The 21,231-nt window shown below is 36.2% G+C and overlaps 1 protein-coding gene and 1 long non-coding RNA gene across 3 annotated transcripts in view; one reads left to right on the top strand and one right to left on the bottom strand.

The window, feature by feature from the left end:
* Window positions 1–749: 749 nt before the first annotated feature.
* On the top strand, window positions 750–15,142 carry LOC143669820 (uncharacterized). Its single transcript, XR_013169073.1, has 6 exons — window positions 750–861; window positions 9,216–9,288; window positions 11,649–11,986; window positions 12,108–12,178; window positions 12,573–12,862; window positions 14,420–15,142. It is a non-coding gene; the product is annotated as an uncharacterized LOC143669820 (long non-coding RNA).
* Window positions 7,958–21,231, bottom strand: part of LONRF1 (LON peptidase N-terminal domain and ring finger 1) — a 30,549-nt gene continuing 17,275 nt past the window's right edge. Inside the window, exons 7-12 of one of the 2 annotated variants that reach the window (XM_077144398.1) lie at window positions 20,644–20,758; window positions 17,315–17,436; window positions 14,883–15,041; window positions 14,605–14,767; window positions 11,626–11,778; window positions 7,958–9,308 (exon numbers count right to left, since the gene is read on the bottom strand). In XM_077144398.1, the coding sequence (XP_077000513.1) occupies window positions 9,150–9,308; window positions 11,626–11,778; window positions 14,605–14,767; window positions 14,883–15,041; window positions 17,315–17,436; window positions 20,644–20,758 (871 nt within the window). In that variant the 3' untranslated portion in view covers window positions 7,958–9,149. Of the gene's footprint in view, window positions 9,309–11,625; window positions 11,824–14,604; window positions 14,768–14,882; window positions 15,042–17,314; window positions 17,437–20,643; window positions 20,759–21,231 lie in introns of those variants that run through there. The other variant, XM_077144399.1, reaches the window with a different exon arrangement.

Here is a 21,231-nt window from a genome sequence, read left to right on the forward strand (position 1 = left end):
TTATTTCTTTGTATTCCTTCTGAATTACATGCCAAAAATCACATTGAGGTATTATCAAATATAATTTTTAATGATCCGTAAGCTCACAACTCAGGTTCACCTTCAATTTTGTTGAAAGCACAAAACTAGAAATCATTTGATTTGCAAAGGATTTTAAAATCCAGTTATTAGAGTCATTCATTTTCTTAACACCAACAACATTTCAAATTGTTCCTTTATTTAATGCTCTGGAAATTTCTTGAGATTGGGAATGAGTGAGACATATATGTTTCCTTTGAAAAGTGAAAGAAAGTGTATTTAAGAGGGGAAGTAAGCAGGGAGTACCACTCCTTCCTTACAGGTGAGTTCTCAGGCAGATCAATTTTAGGGAAAATTACATATAGAAATTGAAACTGTGAAAATAGATTCCCTATTTTTTCCTTATTTTCATATCCATTTTATTTCATATCAAATATGGAATATTCGATCATATCAAATGTTAAATTTTCCCATCTGGGAAACCCCTGGTGTTCTCTCAAATATTAGGGACTCCCAAGAAAATAGGCCAAACTTTTGATGTTGTGGCTTACCCTTGTGAAACTTATTTCTGTAGCAGAGAGACTAAGCTCACCTATGATCATGCCTAAGGGTTGTTTCCAGGAATCCTCTTTGGTTGCTCAGATGTGGCCTCTGTCTCTAAGCCCAACTCTGCAGGGAAGATTATTACCCTCCCACCTATGTGGGACTATGACCTCACATTCAGAGGTGAAAGTCTCCCTGGTAACGGAGGACATAACCCTTAGAATTGAGCCTGGCCCTGGCACCACGAGATCAACAGTGCCTTCTGGACTAAAAGGAGGAAAAGAAATGTAACAAAATAAGGTATCAGTGGCTAAGAGAGTTCAAATGGAGTTGAGAGGCTATTTTGGAGGCTACTCTTATGCAAGCTTCAGCTACATATTGCTAATTGCCATGGATTGCTAAACTCCAAAATCATTCCTGCTAACACTAAAGAACATATAGGGCTCTAACAGAGACTCAACAAAAGTTTAATGTACTGAGTTTATTTTTCTGAAACGTATAACCTCTAGATAGTTCCTAGGCCAGATAAGCCTTGAAACCCAGAGGGGTCAGCCTGTAGAAGAATATCAACTAATTCCATCACCCTGTCCTGTATTGTTGACACCCCTTTCAAGATGAAATGCCCCTATAGATTGGGAGTAGGATCAAAGGAGAAGGAGTATAACAGAGAAGATAGGATTTAACAAATGAGTACGACTGCTGGATCACTATAATGATATTTCTTTTAGCCTTCAGTGTTTTCAAGCAGCTAGAAGGAAAAACCTGAAAATGTGGAGTAGTAACCCATAACAAACTTTGAAATCTGTTCTGTAATTACTTGTTAAAATGTACTTTGAATGTTATTACTTTTTTTCTGTATATGTGTTATATTCCACAATGAAAAACATTTCACTAAAAAAGAAAATAGAATAGATTCCCTTAAAGCCATCCATGCCCACCTATCCCACTGGAAAGACTTGCCTATCTCCTGGGAACATGTGACCCAGTTTGTGGAGCCCAGACCTAAGTTAAGGACAGAGAATGGATGAAGAAAGAAAAGGGCAGAGTCAAAAGATGTAGGAAGAAAATCGACATGATGTTAAGGAAATGGAAGAAAAGAGTGAAACAAGACTATGATGTTTCTAAATGGATGGATAGACCGTTAGTCTAGGAATGTAAACATGCTTTGAACCCATATGTTTTTAAATATGTCAAGTTCAGGGATTTGGGGAACAGTTCAGTGTAAGAAAAAAAAAACTATGTGTTCAGGAGAAAGATCTGAGTTGGAAATATAGATTTGGAAATCACTGTCATTTAAATTTGAAGAGAAGGCATAGGCGTGGTTCAGGTCTCTGGCAGGAAAAGTATCAATTGAGAGGAGTTTTGCAAACCTCTTCTTCCTCATCCTTAGGATGTAAATTCTTTGAAAAATTGGGTTTCTGGTTTCTACCCTTGATTTTTCCAAAGTCCCCAGCACAGCATTTGGGAAATGTGGATGAGAAAATATCCCTTTTATCATTAATAAAGCTGGGTGAGTGATCCCAATTAAGCCTTGTGCCAGCATCTGCACTCATAGACCCCCAGGTCCCATATGACTCTGGATAAGAATTTTGAGATAACTGAGAGCAGCTGAGAGAACTGACAGAACTAAATGAAAGTGGAGAGGACCTTGATTATGATCAGGTGGTTTGCTTTTATTTTGTGGGGTCAACATGGACTAATCCTCTGTCCAATAACATTGGAAAGATAAAGATCTACAATGGAAGTTTTCCAAGGACTCTTGATGACGGTTTACATCTCAACAGCCTCCTTAACTCCTAAAGCAAAGAATCTCCCAAGCAGCTTTCTCTTCTGACTTTTTCCTCCCACTTAGAGAATGGCAAGTCCCGGGATGTACCATATCAATCCCAAAATACTTTTTCTTTGAAAAGTCTCACTTCATCCCAGTAAACTGCTATCCTCATGCGTTTACCATCTTTTGCAAGCTAGTCCCACTTTATCTATTTTCATTAATAGTCACTTGCATTTGAAAGCTCAGTCTCATTTTGAATCTTCATCTCCTCTCACCTCTCAGTCAACTGAGAAGTCCAGTGGATTCTACCCCAAGGTAATCTCTTGCACTGGTCACCAACTTCCCATTTCCATTGCCACTTAGTTGTCGATTTTCCCTACTTCTTGGAAATAATTTCAGAGAGGCTGAGTCTGTTTGCTAATTCAAGCGTGCAAGAAACATTGCATTTCCTTATGTTCTTTAAATAAATAAACCAAATTCTGATTCTGAACACACTGATGGGATGGTAAAAAAAAAAATCCGACTGCTGCCCATTTTTAATAGCTCATCCTCTCTTAAAGTTGTGCGAAGTTCTGGGCTTCCAAAGTGCAAATATGGTCTTTGTTTATGAGTGGTTAACTCATTCCAACTTATAAGGTCCCTTGCATGTTTGGGGACTCTGCTGCTTGCACATCATTCCTTGGGCATGGGGAGCCTGTGGCAACCTGGAATAAAGCCAGCCCCTAAGTTTTGCTAGCTCATCCGGGATCTGGCACTGAACCAGTATGAGGGCTCCCCTCTCTCACAAGACTCACAGACCTCTATCCTCTCCAGTTCTCCGAAATATCCTCTTCTTTGCATTGTTTCTCTTCCCATTTTTCCAGAATTTGCCATAAACCCTTCAAAGGATCCAGGTTTTAACTCAAGACAAGGAAGAGCACTAGATTTTAGGCTACTTCTGCTTCATGCCAGGCCAAACTCCCTTGGGGTCAGAAATTAAAAACCAATTTATATACTACTTGAAACAGTCCTAATGGTGGTGGGTTAATAAGGAGAACACAAAAAATGTCAGTAAGTTATTCTGCCGCATAAACAAATTGTTTCGTAGTATAATCCGAGTTCATTTACCCTACACAAAATCAATGTAGGGTAAATTGTACACAATACATTCAGGCTTATATTCTAAATAACCAAGGAAGGCAGGAGGGTTAGATATTGCTATTTTACTTCCCAAAGCAATTTCCAGGGAAAATTTTAAAAGATGATGTGAATATAGATTTCTAAGACAGAAAGAGTTGTCTCTGAATCATAAAAATGGAAAATAAATCTGAATTCCAGCTTCAAATGTCTCCACTCCTTTTAGTTCAACTAATGGGCAAAGCTATTTCATCTCCGAGTACTTTAATAATTGCTGCAGGCTAGAGAATTGTAGCTAAGCCCCGAAAGCAGTGATAATATTCCCCATCCATCTTATAAACAGAAGTCTAGACTCTATGTCACGACTGTTGCATCTTTCCTGGCCTTTTTTTTATACTGCTCTTTGAGCACTAACTTTATCTAGTGAATGCCAAATTGAATGACCAGTAAATATAGGGTGTCAATGGGCAAAGGTGGTCAGATTTTTTTTTTAATGTAGTTTTCAAATTTTCAAGTTGCATAGCATAGAACTTTCTCCTCTTAGGGATTTCTGTATTCCTACTCTTTCTGTGTTCACTTTTGTTTAATCATTCAGTTGAAGCCCATCTTATGAGCTTCATGTTTACAGATTTTATAGATTTACAGATTTGTAGTTGCTCAATTGAGTATCTACTATTAATCTGCTGTATATCCTATACCCGTTTTCTCTAATCTTTTCTTGAAGAGGAAATGCACTTACATACATGAAAAAAATCTACCCAAACACAAACAGCTAGTTAATAAAGGAGTCAGGATTTACACCCAGTTCTTTGAATCTTACCCCCACCGTCACTCTAAGTGGTATCCATTTACCTATAGTGACCTGGAAAAACACTGTATTTTATCTATGAAGATAATGGTTTGGTTGTTTAAAACATCACCTTTTAAGATCAGTCCACTTAATTTTCTACACTGGACTCATTTTTTTAAAAAATGTTCGTAACTTTAAGAATATTAAGTTTCCTGTGGTTAAACTTTTCTCTAGAATAGTTTTTCATATTGACTCCTCTTCATATTTCCTAATATTGAACAGTGAAAGGACAATGACTAATATCGGGAAGATATTTTTAGAGGTATATGCCTACTCAATTATTTACCATTTTGCTGTTTTCAGTTTCAGACTTTAGGGTTTTTATGTGCCTCAAGCATAACAAAGCTTATCAATATAGCTCTGATGTTCATAAAGGCTTAGTTATATGGGTCAATCTCAGATGCTCAGACCAAGAGTAATGTAGTCACAGATTGAGCATAGCTTTCCTATAGGGAAAATGTAGAGGATTTCTAAAGGAAAACATCACCTGTTCATCTTACCATTTGCATTTTTGCATGCATCTTTCAGTCTTTAATTGTACACATACAGTATGGTAATTATGGTATACCTTAAAATTTTGACTTGCACTTTTCCCAACACATTAGTCTCTTTATTTTCAATGACTGCACAGCACTCATTTAAGATTCCTCTGCTATTTGCAGTAGGCATTGGTTTTTCTAAGTTTTTGCTCTTCTAGAGAATGTTAGAAAGAATAGCTTCATGCCTGTTGATTTTATTTTTTTTGAATTGTTTTTTAAGGCAATTCCTCCAATGTGAGATTGGGTCAAAGTGTAAACATTTTAATGCTCCTAGATACATAGTGCAATATTAATTTCTAAGCAAATTATCAATTATACTGCTCCCCCAAATAGAGGCCTGAACTCAATATAACTATCTCACAATCTTGGTGAGGTGTTTAAAAAAAATGTCCTAATTCCCTAGCTGTAAAATGAACTCATGTGAGAAGTCTGCTGTCAGGGATCAAGTCAATCATTTCCAGACCCTTCACTCATCTGACCTGCTTAGATGATTTAGAACTTGAGGGGGAAGTAAAGTGGAGCAAGACTACCTAGGTTTGAAGTCAGTTTCATCCTATATTAGCCATGTAATCCTTTAATAAATTACTTAATTACTTAGTGTTCCAGTTTCCTCGTCTGTACAATACCTACTTCACAAGGTTCTTCTGAGGATTAAATGTGGCATTTTCCACCATTTGAAACCGAGCATGTATTCTTTTGAAAATACGCCTATATTTTTTTCAACTGCCAAAAAAAAATTTTAAGGATAGATTTCATTTTGGTGAACAGCCAAAAGTTATTTGGAGGCAGGTCGACAGAACAGTTTATGATTAGGGTCACAAATGTCTTACTCTGTAAAAATGTTTAACATTATTTTTTAAAAACTTGGCATTCAACATTGGCTTATGAAAACAATTCAGTCATCTCACTGTTGATCAGTGCCAGACAACTGAGTAATTACTATATGGTTTGCCCTTAGTCCACCTGCACATGCCTCTTTATTTTTTCCCTTTAAATGGATGAATTTCATTCCCATGAAGCGAGCACATTACTTTTATTAGTTTTGAGCTCTGGGAAATTTACTTGTATTATTTATTTCTTTCTTCTCTGCTTTGAACTTTTATTAGGTGGCTGATTTGAATGTATCTTCCATGTCTAAATTTTCTCAAACTTTTACTCTGTTATCTGGAAAGGGCCTATGACTCAGTCTTCCACCACATTAATTCATTGTCTGAATTTAATCTTCTACTCAGCTCATCTGTTGAGCTTATTTCCATGATTCACTGATTGAACAAACTTTTTATTAAATGTCTTATGCCACGGACTGTCTGAGAAACATTTTTTAAATCCCCAGATCTTTTTTTGGAATGCAACATCTTAAGATCTAAGGATATTGATTGTTGTCTCTTTTATGTTTCTTTTTCTCAAATTTCTAAGAGTTGTTTGGGATTCCTATAACATCTTTTTGTTGCTGGTTCCATCAAAGGTAGCCTGCCTCTGTGGGAATAATGGAACTGGCACCTGAGGTAGGTGAGTGGTTTGCTCTCTGCACAAAAAGGCTTCCCAATTTACTGGTTTTGTGGGTCTTTCTGGCCCAGTGTCCACATTCAGTGCTTTGATCTGAGAACAATGGCTTCTGCTGGCTACTGCCTAGCCCAAGTGGGAGAGATGGTTAACTGATCCAGTCACTTCAAGTGGGGCACCCTCAGTTCCGGGCAGCCATGTGCTAGGTTATTGCTTATCTGGAACCACTCCCCTTTGTTTGACCCATTGCCTTTCATTTCTGACATACTGTGCTTTTCTCGTCATCTATCAGATCCTATTTCTATATCTCAGAAATTCCTCAAAAGCATTGGTGAATTGACGAGATTTTGGATTCATAATGCCATTAGTTTTTTTTTTTTTTTTTTTTTTTGGATTTGGGGAGGTAAAGTTATTTGCTCAGTCTAGCCACCTTTATCCAATCTCCCTTCATAACTGGTATTATTTCAGTTCTGCTTGGTGGGAAGCCTATGACCTGGAGCTTAAATCTGTTTGGAACTAGTTGACATTAGTCATGATACTCAATATAGGATTCAGTGCCATAAGCGAAATACAAGAAAAATGCTATGGGAGACTGGATTTCTCCTCACTGGCAGAAGGCGTCCGAGTTAGACCTTGAAGAACAAGAATTGGACACATAGCGTCAGATAGATAAGAAGAGAAAAGTAGCATCTAGCTACTTCGGTTTGAAATAAAGATTTTATGATAGAATTTAGACATTTAAAGTGATAAAGGGGAAAAATGTCAGATAATTTTGCTGGGTTTTTTTTTTGTATTTAGGTACATAGGGAAATTTTTTTTTTAATTCGTTAACTGAGTAATTGTCAGAGCCATTGTCTATCACAAAATTAGGGGTGGTGTCATAATTAAGGCCCATAAATGTACCCATCACATTTGGTATATGTCTTATGTGTGCATGTATATATATGAGGAGAGAGAGGGTGTATAGCCTACTTAATGTCCATTTGTGTGTATGCATATCATAGACGTGTGGATTTAGCACTAAACTTCTACTGCCACCTGATACATATTTTGAGAACTATTTGGGTGAACTACTTGTTTATACTAGCAAGTCACTTTAAACAGGCATTAGTTTTTTATTACAAGAAAGCTTGATGTAATACTTCAGAAACTATTGATAAAGAAGGTAATCGGGGAGGATGGCCCATTCTTTGCACAATGTTTTCTGTAGAACTATTAAAAAGATTCTCAATTAGCACAATTGTGGGGGGTGAAAAGCGGTCCTCTAGAGTCATTTTATGAATATATTTTTAAAATAACAGTTTGTATTAAAAGATAATTGTAAAAATCTTAGCTGGGAATATGGGGCCAGAAATGGTCAACTGTGTGTAACCAAAAAGAGTCTCAAAAGGGGGGATATAGTATGTATGTAAGAAAAAGGTTGAAAATAATGCTTTAGAGGATGTCCTAGGGCCTAAAGCCCCCTTCAGACACTGAATTCTTTGGTCAAAAAATAATCAAAAACATATTTTGAGAACTACAGCTTATATGTCTCATGCCACAAAATAGAAGGCAAAAACTCATGCATTCTTTATCATATATGGTTTGATTCCTCCAATGATCTAAAATCAAAAAAAATTATGAATTTAGCTTTTATTCAAAATTAAATAAGCAAAGGCAAAATTTTTAAGAAACTTTTACAAATGACTTATGTAAAAGAAAGCTAATAAGGACAGTCACAAGTTTGCAACAAATAATTACAAAAGTATCTAGGGCAGCATGAATATAAACCATGCCACGGCATGGTGATCTAATTGTTATCTGAATAAGGCATAACTAACATTTGCACCAAGACCAGAATTTAAAAAACAAACTTTAAAAGCTTAGTTCTACAGTAAGCTTCTTCTTTTCCCCCAAATCCTCAATGGGTTCATACTACATAATTTTCCTTTAAAACAAATACATTGTGTCAGACTATAAATTACACAGATGGGCAGTTAATGTGAAAAGCCCCCTAAAATATACAAACCAACTGGTACTGAATTGAGTTCTGTCTTTACTTTTATGTACAATTAAATGTAAACCATATTTTCACAGTTTTAAGTGTTTTATGAATAGATGCACAGTACCATGTCAGGTTTGCAATTGTTCCTGAAAACTGGCTCGAGGTCCTGCATCTCACGCCTGTCGGCCACTGTGATGCAAGTATTTACATAAATAGGAAACTGTGTCATAGTTAATGGTCAAGACAGTTGAGCAAGAGCAGTATTTCCAACAAAGAGTGATACTCAATACCGTAGTTTACATACTTGTGCAAATATAAGCATTAGGACAGATAAATCTGAGGCAAATTCAATTTGCAAAAACTTGTGTCGCTACTGTTGTAAACTTAGGCAGTAAATGACCATCGGCAAGTTTTGCTCTCTATGGCTTTTTTTTTTTCTTCTCTTTTAAAATTTTAAAGCCAGAGAAAATGCACACACACTACCCAAACACACGCACACGCAGACACACACGCTCACTCACACACCACCTACACAGAGTTATTTCATTTTAGAATATGGTACATAGTGCAACGTCATTACCATGTAGAGGTTTACCACACATTCAGTGCGTGTTTTTCTGTGCAAGTTCTTAGTGGTCTAAATCCTAGTTGAAGGTATTCATTTGAAGAACCACATGATTTGGGAGGTTGAAGGAAAAAAAACAAACAAACAACAGTTTCTTTACATTTCTCAAACCAGCACTAGATGTGCAAAGGCAGCGAACAATCTGGTTGTCAACACGGCCAGATTGGGGTAACTCTTTAAAGGAAGATCCAAGCAGTGAGTTACTTAGATTGGTCTCTAGAAAAATAGGTGAGTATATGCTGTATCTTTGTCAACCGTTCTTTCAGAGACTTCATTGACAGCACTGACAGCTGGTATCGGGGATCTACGGGAAGAACTGCGAGAAGCCACCAACACCAGGCAGGTCCATTAGGGGTTGCCTAAAAATAATCAATATTTTATAGTATTAAAAAGATGGACATTTACATAACAACAACCTTAACCAACCACCAAACACTGGTTATTGAGCACATCACTATGCATCAGGGTTCTATCTCAAAACCTCTTTACATAATAATGTAAAGGCTATTATTATGCCCATATGAGATGAGGAAACTGAAGTTCCAAAACGTAATGCAAATTGTCCAGTATCTCTCAGTTCACATCTAGGAGAGTCATGATTCAAACTAGACCCAACTCTAGAGCCAACATTCTCTCCTTTGCACCACAATGTCTTCAAACTGCTTTCCTCAATCTCAGCGCTACTGGCATTTGGGTCTGATGATTCCCTGTTGTGGGGGGCCGTTCTGTACACTGCAGCAAGTTTAACGGAATTCCTGACCTCTAACCGATAGATGCCAGTGGGATTTCCCTGTTGTGACAGCAAAAATTGTCTCCAGATATTGCCAGATGTCCCACGGGGGGCAAAGCTGCCCTTAAGAGGACTATTCTCTTAAAATACAGATTCAAGCATTAAGAAAAGTTAATCAATATTTAAAAGTATTTTTTTTTAAATTGTGGACTCCTAAGGGAAAAGAATCAGAAAAATGTCTCAGCTTCCAGCTTTTGTGTTCCTGACCAAATCGTAACTTATCAGAAAGCAGTAATAGAGGACTAGAGAATAAAAGGCAAGGCCTAATCTAGAGCTTGAAAGAGATGGGAAAGTAATGTTGACTTTTTCTATAAGGTGGTTTGCATAAGCAAAATTTTATAAGCATAATTAATTTATTCAAGCTCATGCTTATCAAAAGCTATTTCGATTAGGTTCAATCATATTCAAGCATGTGGCAACTGATAACACTCTAGACACAGAATAAGAACTCAATTTCAAGATGATAATGTTGAAATTTCAAGTTCAGGTGAAGGATTCAATTGGAATCAAGACTTCAACTAACATTTGAGCACTGGAAGGAAAGGCAATTTGCATTACGTTGGGACCTATTATCTCTCCATCTTCATTTACCTATTTATGACCATTCTTGCATGAAATCTATCAACTTCTGCCCACAAATTATTTAGTCAATTCAATTCAAGATGCTTATAACTAAAATTTAGTGATTTGTTGAGATTTTCCAGGGCAGGGACTCTTCTTTTATGCCTCTTGCAGTGCTTACTGGACATATCTGCTTACACAGAAAGTCCTGGTACTTATTAGATTAAGCTTAAATGTAAACCCTACACACCTGAGCAAGACCAAAAGAATGATAGTTTCATGTGAAGTGAAGTTCTAAACATGAAGAGACAAAAATGAATTGAAGTGGAGGGGTAAAAAGTTGAGGATAAAAGTTTTTTTTTGTGGGGATACACAGGTAGCTTAGTGGTTAGAATGCCTGCCTTCCATGCAGGAGACCCAGGTTCAATTCCCAGACCATGCACCCCAAAAAAAAAAATTTTTTTTTAAGTGGACATATATTTCATAGTCATCTCTCAATGACTCTCAAGGAATAACAGCAACAGCTGGCTGGCTTGACAGCACAGTTTTCTTGTCATCACACTTTTCTAGATGGTCCCATGTCCCATTTTTAATTTCTTCTCCTCTCTTCCAGAAAATTCTCAGTTAAGAATTTTCTCCTCTCTGGTACCTGTTCCTGCAGGCATCCCACCTGTTCTAGTTTGCTCGCTGCTGGAATGCAACACACCAGAGACGGACTGGCTTTTAATAAAAGGGGATTTATTTTGTTAGTTCTTCAAAGGAAAGGCAGCTAACTTTCAACTGAGGTTCTTTCTTATGTGGGAAGGCACAAGGCTCTGCTGGCCTTCTCTTCAGGCCTCTGGGTTCCAACAACTTTTCCCACGGTGATTTCTTTCTGCATCTCCAAAGGCCTGGGCTGAGCTGTGAGTGCTGAGATGAGGTATGCTGAGCTGCCTAGGCTGTGCTACGCTGAGCTCTCTCATTTAAGCACCAGCCAATTAAATCAAACATCATTCACTGCAGCAGGCATGCAGCCTAGCCAGCTGCAGACGTAATGAGCAACAGATGAGGTTCATGTACAGTGGCTCATGTCCACAGCAACAGAACTAGGCACGTTCACCTGGCCAAGTTGACAACAGAATCTAACTACCACACCACCTAACACCTATTTCCAGCCCTCATCTTTATAAAGTGTAGTAGATACCACTGTCCTAGAGAATATGGTCATGATTCTAAACGTGGGAGTTCAAAACAAATGTGCAAAAAGAAATTTAAAATCTTACTAATTTGGCTATACAAAAAAAAAAAATGACAGACATTTTGAAGCAATTTTAAAGCTATCATACCTGCAGGTTTTCTTCTCTCTCAGGCATTGATCCAAAGTGCTGAAGAATTTGGCTTCGAAATTTGTCTCTTAAATTCTGGAACCAGCTACAGGCTTGAGAATATACTAAATCATGAAGCGCTCTGAGATCCTTGAGCTCATCGTCATTCTCAACCTAGAAATACAACGGTCAATGAGATTCCTGTCTGTATCACCAATTCTACAGAAATGAAAAAATGGTCAGAAAAACGGAAATACCTACTTCAGTGTTGGATTATCAGTGCTATTCTTACATTATATATGCCTTCTATCTCCGCTTTACCTTGTGCCTGTGGGGCCAGACTAAAGGATAGCATGGCCTGAACTCTACTTCACCTGCCTGAGTGAGTAATGCAATCAGTACTAAAGAACCCTACTAACAGCCCCTGACTGGGAGGGCTAGAAAGAGAGGAGGCCCTGGAACAAAATGTCTACACACATTTTGAATTTCTTTTGTCTTTACAGATCAATGGTTTTTGAAGTCAATGGAACTAAAAAGCCAAGATGCTACAATAAAAGGAAAGAGTAGTTCAGTGGTAAGATTCTCACCTGCCATGTGGGAGACCCGGGTTCAATTCCTGGCCCGTGCGCTTCCAACAAAAACAAATTAACCACAAAAAAAAAAAAAATCAACAAATGGTGCTGCAGTAACGGATAGTCACATGGAAAAAGAATAAAATGTGACTCCCACCACACAGCATACAAACAAAAAAATTAAAGGAAAAGGGGGAGGGATGCAGATGACATGGCAGAAGGCAGGTGATGGAAGCCAGGCATAATCACATGCGCTACCAAGGAACTGGGCTAAAAAATAAAATACTTTGTAGTATATCAAAAGATAGAAATTTTACAAGGCTGAACTTCTCCTACTATATAGGGCCACAGCTGTAAAGGCTGTGACTACTGCTGTATCTCTCTCTATGCTTTCAGACTACTGGATCACCAGACGGCAAATGCAAACTTAAGTGCATCAATCTTCCTTAGACCAGCCTAAGATCTACAAAAGAGTATTCTCACAGCATGCAGGGGGGCAAAGCTAAACTCACGTTCTCCAACTTCTATTAATTTATTTAACAAACATATATACCCAACTTACTATGTGCCGTTTCATATACATTAATTCACCTGAATAAATACCAGACCTGACTCAGCCTTTCATACTTCACAATGACTAAGCAGAAAAACAACAGAGACTATGAAAACATCTTGAAATATACGAGGTAAGATATCATATAAGAAACAAAAGAACATACTTTTTACTTTTGAAAGATTTGAAATGAAAAGTAAAACTAAAATTTAAAAACCATGTGCTTTGTACTCTCACAAAATTCATGAAAACAAACCATGGGCTCTAGATAATAAGGAATGATTAAAAAAAAAAGGGGGCTGAGATGAAACGACTGGTTAAGAAGCAGGCAGAAAAAGATTAAGCTGTAAACAAACCTTACTGCAATAATATAACAGAATTTAAAATTTCATCGAAGTACAGAAAGCAGAATTACTACAGTAAGGGGAAAAAAGGTTTTGATATAAAAAACAAATTTGAGAAGATTTTCCAGAATGGACAAGAAAATCATTATATAGTTGAGGAAAACGATGGCAAGGAAAAATTATTACACATTCCTAAAATCACAAAGACATAGAGAACTCAATTTCCTGAACACCAAATCTATAACGTTTTCCAATATGGTATCCTATTGTCATTATGTTTTTATTTATAAACATAGGTATGTATGTTTAGCTCTGTGCCCATGGGATTTTGTAATCAAAGTCAATACATGAAGATGTGAATTTACATAAAACTAAATTAAGGTTTTTTACAAAGAATTCTGCCTTAAGCAATGATTCCATTAACCAAGACAGCCTAAGTCACATATACTGTATCAATCAACTCAAAATTTCAACTCACATAATACTTCTGGCCTATTGCACAAAGCACAGTACTCTCATCACATCTCTATAATAAGACAGGACAGGAAATGTCAGACTAATCAAGTTTATCAGCAGAGAGGCCATATGGAATAATGATAAAACACAGAGTCAGAGAACTGGCTTTAAATCATATTTCTATTATACACAACCTACAGGATCTCAGGCTAATTACGTAACTCTTCTGAATATTATTTTCCTCATATGTTAACTACTTCATAGTCGTGAGGATTCAATAAGTTACTGTTTATGAAAGTACTTAATGCCAGAATATATTCCATAAATGTTAATTGCAATGTAGGAGCCACCTAGATCAATGAACAAATGATAGGATAAGAGCTAAATTTTTATAATGTCTTTCCAAAAGAAATTATCTTTAATTTGATGTCATCAAAATAAGTCATTTTCTGCTACCTAAACTAATTGCAGATGGTAAGTTAGGTACTAGAAACATCAAAAGGGCTACATTAACTCTATCCACGAAATATCACAATAATCCTATCCAAGTAAGATATCACTAATAAGAATACTGACCATGATTTATCTAGCTATATTAGCTTATCAAGCTTATTTCAGGCACAGGAACAATCTTAAGTATCTTTTCATCTTTATGTCAAATTTTAATCTACTGATTGCATTAGCTTTGACTACCAATACATTCAATAAAAAAGGACAGGGATTAACAACCTTTCAAAATTTAAATGGGTTGCAAGTTTAATTTGATAATGCTTTTACTAAATACCTACCATATATTATACAAACATGCGCTTATATACATATGCACGCATGCATTTTCGTCACTGTGCTAAACCTATAGAAAGAATTGAACCCAATTTTCATCTCCCCAGATGTCTTGGAATGCACAAGATTTAAGAGCAAGATAAGAAAAAGCTAACTTGGAGCAGATTCTCCTAAGTGGCAGTGATAAGAGTTTCTGATAGGAAGAACCAGTTCATGTGTCTAGAAAATATATCCCTTTACCAATCTCTGGAATAAAGTATACCAAAGCATCCTGGAAAACACTCTTTAATACCTTAACATCTTCCAGATATTCAATATCTGCAGTGCAGTATCCATCCTTCATTCCTCTTGTTAGAACTCTAAACCGCTTTCCTCCAACTGTATCAACCACAGACCTTCCATCAGGTAAGAAATGGACATGTCGAATTTGTAACATACAACCATAATCTGCAAAACTAAAATTAAAAATCTGATTAGTATTAAAGTTGAAGGACAAGCATGCAGGTTCTCAATCAGATATTCTATGGAAGTTCTGATGTAAATAAAAAGCTTTGGTATACAGAAACCTACCTATTTTGTGTGTCACTGACACACATCCCAAATTGCTTGGTTCCAGTCTGTATACTTCTTCGAATCATCAATCTATATCTTGGCTCAAATACATGAAGAGGGCAAGGCACAGTGGGATAGGCCATAGTGCAAACAAATATTGGAACATTCTTGGTCAAGCTGAAGAAGAGAAGTTTCATTATTATGTATCAGGACATGCATACAATAAAAACAAGTGAATTTTATAATAGTGATGAATTTATGTAAAACAAAAATAACTTCTAAATGAAGCAATTATCATTCTTGACAAGAACAAGTCTCTCCCTTTTAAACTAACACTAATGCAACAGTAATACTAAAGATTAGTTTGTGATCCTCTTATTTTTAACGGTAAATTTGAAAGTTGAGATATCAGCTTTTCGTACAGAGGTAAGTATCTATGAATCAAAAGGTCACTGATTATAACTAATATTTTGATATTAAAAGCCTGTTTAAAAATTATCACAAATATTTATACAAAGTTTACATTTTATAAAAGTATTTCTGAAACATAACATATAGGGTTGTCTATAAAGTATTCTTAGCTGCTCTTAGATAAAAAGGAAAAAATGAGTTCCTACAATAGACAAGAAAACAAATTATGTAAAATTCTTAAATCAAAAAAAGGAATTCTTAGGCATTAAAAAATTTTCAAACTCAATATCAAAACATGGATCATTCAATGATGTAACTTTTTTTTAGATAATTAAAATGACAAATTTTTCATCACCAGATTGGCAAGGGTGAAAAAGAAGGAAAGAACGATAAAGATAATGGCCCGGTTTGGGCAAGGATATGGGAAAGAGGAAGAGAAAAAGTTTCAACAGTGTAACCATGCTAACAAAGAATTTGGCTTCATGTACCAAAAACTTTTAAATATGTATATATCCTTTGAACCAATGATTCACTTTTAGTCATAATTCTATAAGTACTATAGAAATGTTCACTGTACCACTGTGTAAAATACACAAAACTTAGCAAAATTATTACATAAAATCACATGATAAAATATCAATTCTGTGGGAAGACAAATCAGTATCAAGTTCTGTAAAAGAAAGATGGGAAATCTTCTTCTATCAAGGTCACTGGCCAACAGAAGACACTTGATGGGCATTTACTGAAAAAAGAAAAGTCTACAAATACAATTAATTTTTTCTTAGAAAGTGAAAAATAAAAAATTATTGGTTTATATTTTGAAATACAATGAGAACACAAAGTTGCTAAATAAAACAGCATATTAAAAAATTACAATTTTTTTCTTTAGTGTTAAGTTAAAAGAAAGTTAAAGAAAAAAAAAGTTAAGAAATTAAAATCCTAAGAAAGAAATTGAAAGAGACCCAAGTGACTGGTTTGAAAGAGGGAAGGACAAGAAAGGAAGAAGAAAAGTACAAGAGATAGAGGTGTACAGAGCAAACACAACCAGATCCAACCTTTCCAGTCTTGACTAGTCACTATGTCCTCTTTATAATGGTGTGTACCATTAAATGCCAAAGCCACCTCACATTGATTCAGGTTTTTCACCTTCCTGATACTAACTCAATTCTGCTACCAGTCAATACTTTCATTAATTGAAGCTCTGAGACCCCTGCCCCCCAACCACCCCTTTCAATTTCAATCTCAGATCTCAAGGTCCTGCCTCCCTCCAATCCTCTCTGCTTGGTTAAAATTCCCCTGCCAGTCCAGGACATTTTTCTGCAACCTCCCGGCTCCTCCGTTAACCTGCCTACCATGATGCATGAGGGCCACTCACCTCACTGGTACCAGTTCCACCTCTCCATTTCCAATTTCATTGCCTGATATCACCAAAGGAAATTCCTCCCCCACTAAATACTGCTTCAGTGCAAAAAGCTGAGGCAAGACTTCTCTATAGAACATCAGCATGTTACCAGATGAACTTAAAAAAAAATTCTGTCTGTTGAGGGCAGGGGAAGCTGATTAATACTTGTTAAAAATGTGCCTTTGATAGTGTGCCTGTGTGACTGTGAAAACCTTGTGTCTGGTGCTCCTTATATCCAGGGTATGGACAGATGAGTAAAAATATGGATTAAAAATAAATAAATGAATAATGGAGGGACAAAGGGTAAAATAAATTTGGTAGATGGTCAATGAAAGGAAGGGGTAAGGTGTATAGCATGCATGAGCTTTTCTTTTTTCTTTTTATTTCTTTTTCTGGAGTGATGCAAATGTTCTGAAAAATGATCATGGTATTGAATACACAGCTATGTGATGATATTGTGAGCCATCAAGTGTATACCATGTATGTGTGCAGATTTCTCAATTAAAAAAAAGATGGTAAAAAAATATGCCTTTGAGTAGAATAAATTGAACTAAAGACAGGAACCAGCTTGCTGTGAGGTTTCTCCTATTTTAAAGGGTAGTAGTCCATCACTTAATGTTTATGAGAAGAAACTTACTGTGAGAGTTCAGCAGTTTCTTCATCATATATTTTTTTTCTCTCAGACAGCTCATCAGGCAGATACTTCACTATTAATTCTTCCAACAGCTGTGTGACACAGTACCTCCTATCTGCTAGATACTAAAAGACAATATTAATTTACATTCCAGTAGTTTTTTCCCCCTATGGTATAAAACAGGTAAAACAATTTAAGTGAGATATTAAAGCCTTTATTACATATTTATACAGCCAGTTCTGAATTATTTTAATAAGTACAGGGGAACATTACAGTGGTTGATGCTAAACAGACAAGACTGTCTGAGGCTCTGCTCTAGAGCATTCAAGACCCATGGTTGCAACTCAAACCAAGCACAGCACTTAAGACCCAGCTCCTGCTATGATCACAAATCCTTTATTAGCAGCAATCAGTCTTGTTCCTGCCCCTTCCCATACCAAAGACCAATTTCCATAGGTAACTGGTACCTAAAATTATCATAAGTATCTAAACCCAGCTTAACTTAGAAATAAAAATGAGATAAGGAATTAAGAAAAGAATACATTTGCCTGATCTAAGAAGAGCAAAATATTCCCTTTTCTTTGTTCCCAATTTCAGTGGAAATTTGTTCAGACTTTCTTTCCACTACCATTGTCACTATGAGTACTGGCCTTTATCAATTGTTTTTCCTTACATAGTCCACCCCCTCACTCAAAACAAAATGGTACATCTATATAGTTCCCTGAACACTCTGAAAACTTGCTACCCTCACGCAGCTCTGTGTTATTCTCTATTCCACCTGCAAAAAAGCTTCTATCTCATCCCTGCCGAGGAAACCTATTTATCCCTCAACGTCTGGCTCAAATTTTACCTTTGAGTAAAATTTCCGTAATTGTTTTTCCATCCCCCTAAAGTCCCATAGCATTTACTATCTTTACCATAAAAGGCATTTACCATAACCTGTACTGTACTGTATGTCCACATGAATACATAAATCTGTAATTTAAAACTGCTTAGGGCCAGAGACCAGGATAGAGTGTGTACACAGAACTCAGGACAAAGAAAATGCCCAGTACATATTTATTTAATAAAACTAGTGATGGAAAAGCTCTTGGAAGACAATCAAAGGACAAGATTAAAAGAAGTCATCCTTTAATCTGTAGAGGCAGAAAAAATAAAGGTGGGGGGCGTCAATATCCAATGAAGACTAGGTTAAGCAATGTGAGAAGTAGGGAAATTGGTTATAGTAGTGGTTTCCAATTTTAGCATGAATTAAAATATAGATTGCTGGGCCAGTTTCTGATTTCGTGTGTTTGAAGTGGGGTCTTAGAATTTATGTTTCTAACAAGTTTCCAGATGATACAGCTGTATCTGATCAGGGAAACACACTTTGAAGACCACTGGGTTACAGATTCGAGAGGGATGCCCTGGAGCAGATCATCTGTACACAGATAATTTAAGAGTTTATCATAAAATAAATCAAATCACAGACATACAAAAAAGTCCTGTTATCATTTCCTTTAAATTAATAAAGATGTTTTAAAATTTAATACCCCTGTATTAAATCTGGAAAAATAGGGCTTCTCTCACACTTTTGATAGTAATCTAAATTTGTGTAACATTTCCAGGGAAACTAGGCAATTTGACAACTGGTTTTAATAGCTTTACAAATATATGACCATTGATCTAGTCATTCATTTTCCAGGGATTTATCCTAAAAAAAAAGATGCACATATACATTAATTTAAAATGATATTCACTAAATTATGGTACATAAAGAGAGAACAAAACAACTTACATACCCAGCATTGGGGAAATGTTAAATCATTGGAATATTATGCATCTATAAAAATCATGCCTTTAAAATAGATTTAAATCAAATTGACAAAATAAAATGACAAATAGGAAAAGCATAAAACTGTATATAGAGCATATAAATTTTATTTTTCTAATTACATATTCTATTTTACAAATTATAGAACTTCTTCAAAGTTAGGACACAGGATAAACTTATGTTGTTTGAACAATATGTTAGGTATATTTTGAAATAAGAAGCTTAATATATTTTTCTTCAAATTTCAGAGATTTTAAAGGGGGAAATAACTCTAAATTTAAAGCAACGGGTCTAATTGTTAATCTGGGGAGAAAAAGCACAATAAATATGCTAGGGAGTCTCTCAAAAAGTCTAAAACCACAGGAAAAATAGTATATTTAGGGCACTTTACCTGAAAACATTGAGAATATTAGTTGAAAATATAACTAATAAACTCTTAAGAGTAAGTTTATCTGTTTCCTGACCTAGTGAATATTTTGGATATGGTTTTGCACCTTACATCTGAGCTTGCTATGTAAGACACCTATCACATGTAACAATACGCAAAACATATTATAATAACTAAACAGAGTTGTGCTTTCTATATAGGAAATAACTCAATGTGTATTCAATATAAATGGCTTTGCCAACTTTTGATTCATATTTGGAAGACATTTTTTTCTTCAGACGATCCTGACATCAGCAAAGGTGGAATCAATTACCCTAGGCAATGCTACCTTTGCAGCTCAGAATTGTAAGGCTTCCCTTCTACCCTAAAGGATCTCCAGTCATTCAAGCACGATCGATAGGATCTGTGCTACATCAATAACAGAAGACAGCCAGCCAAAATCTGTTTTTCTATCACAGGGTATTAGAGTTGATCATTGACTATATTTAGAAGGGATGTGAGAAGCTGTGCCTGCCTCTCTTCTTTCCTCTGTCACTTTCTAAAGCTGTACTGTCCAGTGTGGTAGTTGCTAGCCACATGCAACTATCCCAATCTAAATTTAAATTAAATTAAATTAAAAACACAGCTTCTCAGTTCGCACTAGCCACATTTCAAGTGCTTAATAGCCACCTGTGGCCAGTGGTTACCATTCTGGTTATCATGGATATAGAGCATTTCCATCAATGCAGAAAGTTCTACTAGACAGCACTGTTCTAAGGGTTCAGGAAGAATAGAATTGGCCTCAAATATGGCCTATTACTGTAGCAAGGGCAGGTTGGTGGGGTTACCCCAATACTGCCATCATGAAAACTGAAAACAGTCCTCACCAAGTATTTGACCACACTCCATTTTTTAAAAATCAAGCACGAGGGGTTGGTTTTCAGGATCTCTCTTCTCCCCCCACCCATCCCCTCCTATTTCAATTTTCTCCAAGACTAGCACATGGGTAATAAAAACAACCTTTTTCGTCACTGGGCACATACAGTGCAATTCATTCTGAACAGGATGATCACTGTCTCCATGGCCGAAAAGAAATCAAACCAAGTTGCTAAATGTAAGACCCATAAATAGATGCATATACAAAATAGTTACCTCTTTTAAGCTCTCTTTGCAAAGGGGACAATATGGTGTATGATCTAAACACCGCTCAAGACAATTCTTACAGAATGAATGTCCACAAGGGGTTGTTACTGGCTCAAAAAACAACCTGAAATCAACCAAAATACAGGTTAGTTTTTACATCAAATTAACTTTTCTTTACATTGGGAAAGCTTGAACAAACTAATAATGGAATCATAACTCTAATCTATATTTAGAGGAGGAAGGACAAGGGCCCAGTAGGCAGGAGGACGAAAGTGATAACAATAAATGCAATATACTCTCCTGAAAGCTTAAAAAGTTGTCCGTACACAGGTCCCCTGCCAAGTGCCTAGACCTATGCTAATATGACAGTTCCCAGCCACACTAGGCTTCTGGGCACCTGAGATGTGACTAATCCAGAGGTGCATAGTAAGTGTAAAATGCACACCCAATTTCAAAGACTAAGTACAAAATTAATAATGCAGAACAGTTGTTAATCACTATAAATTAGCTTTTGTAGAGCCTTTAGAACCTTATTTTATCACCACTTTAAAACTGGTTTTCTTGATAAGCTTATAAAAGCCTAACTATAGTAAATCT

This window comes from Tamandua tetradactyla, chromosome 26, assembly GCF_023851605.1.
Source record: "Tamandua tetradactyla isolate mTamTet1 chromosome 26, mTamTet1.pri, whole genome shotgun sequence".
Lineage (NCBI taxonomy): Eukaryota > Metazoa > Chordata > Mammalia > Pilosa > Myrmecophagidae > Tamandua > Tamandua tetradactyla.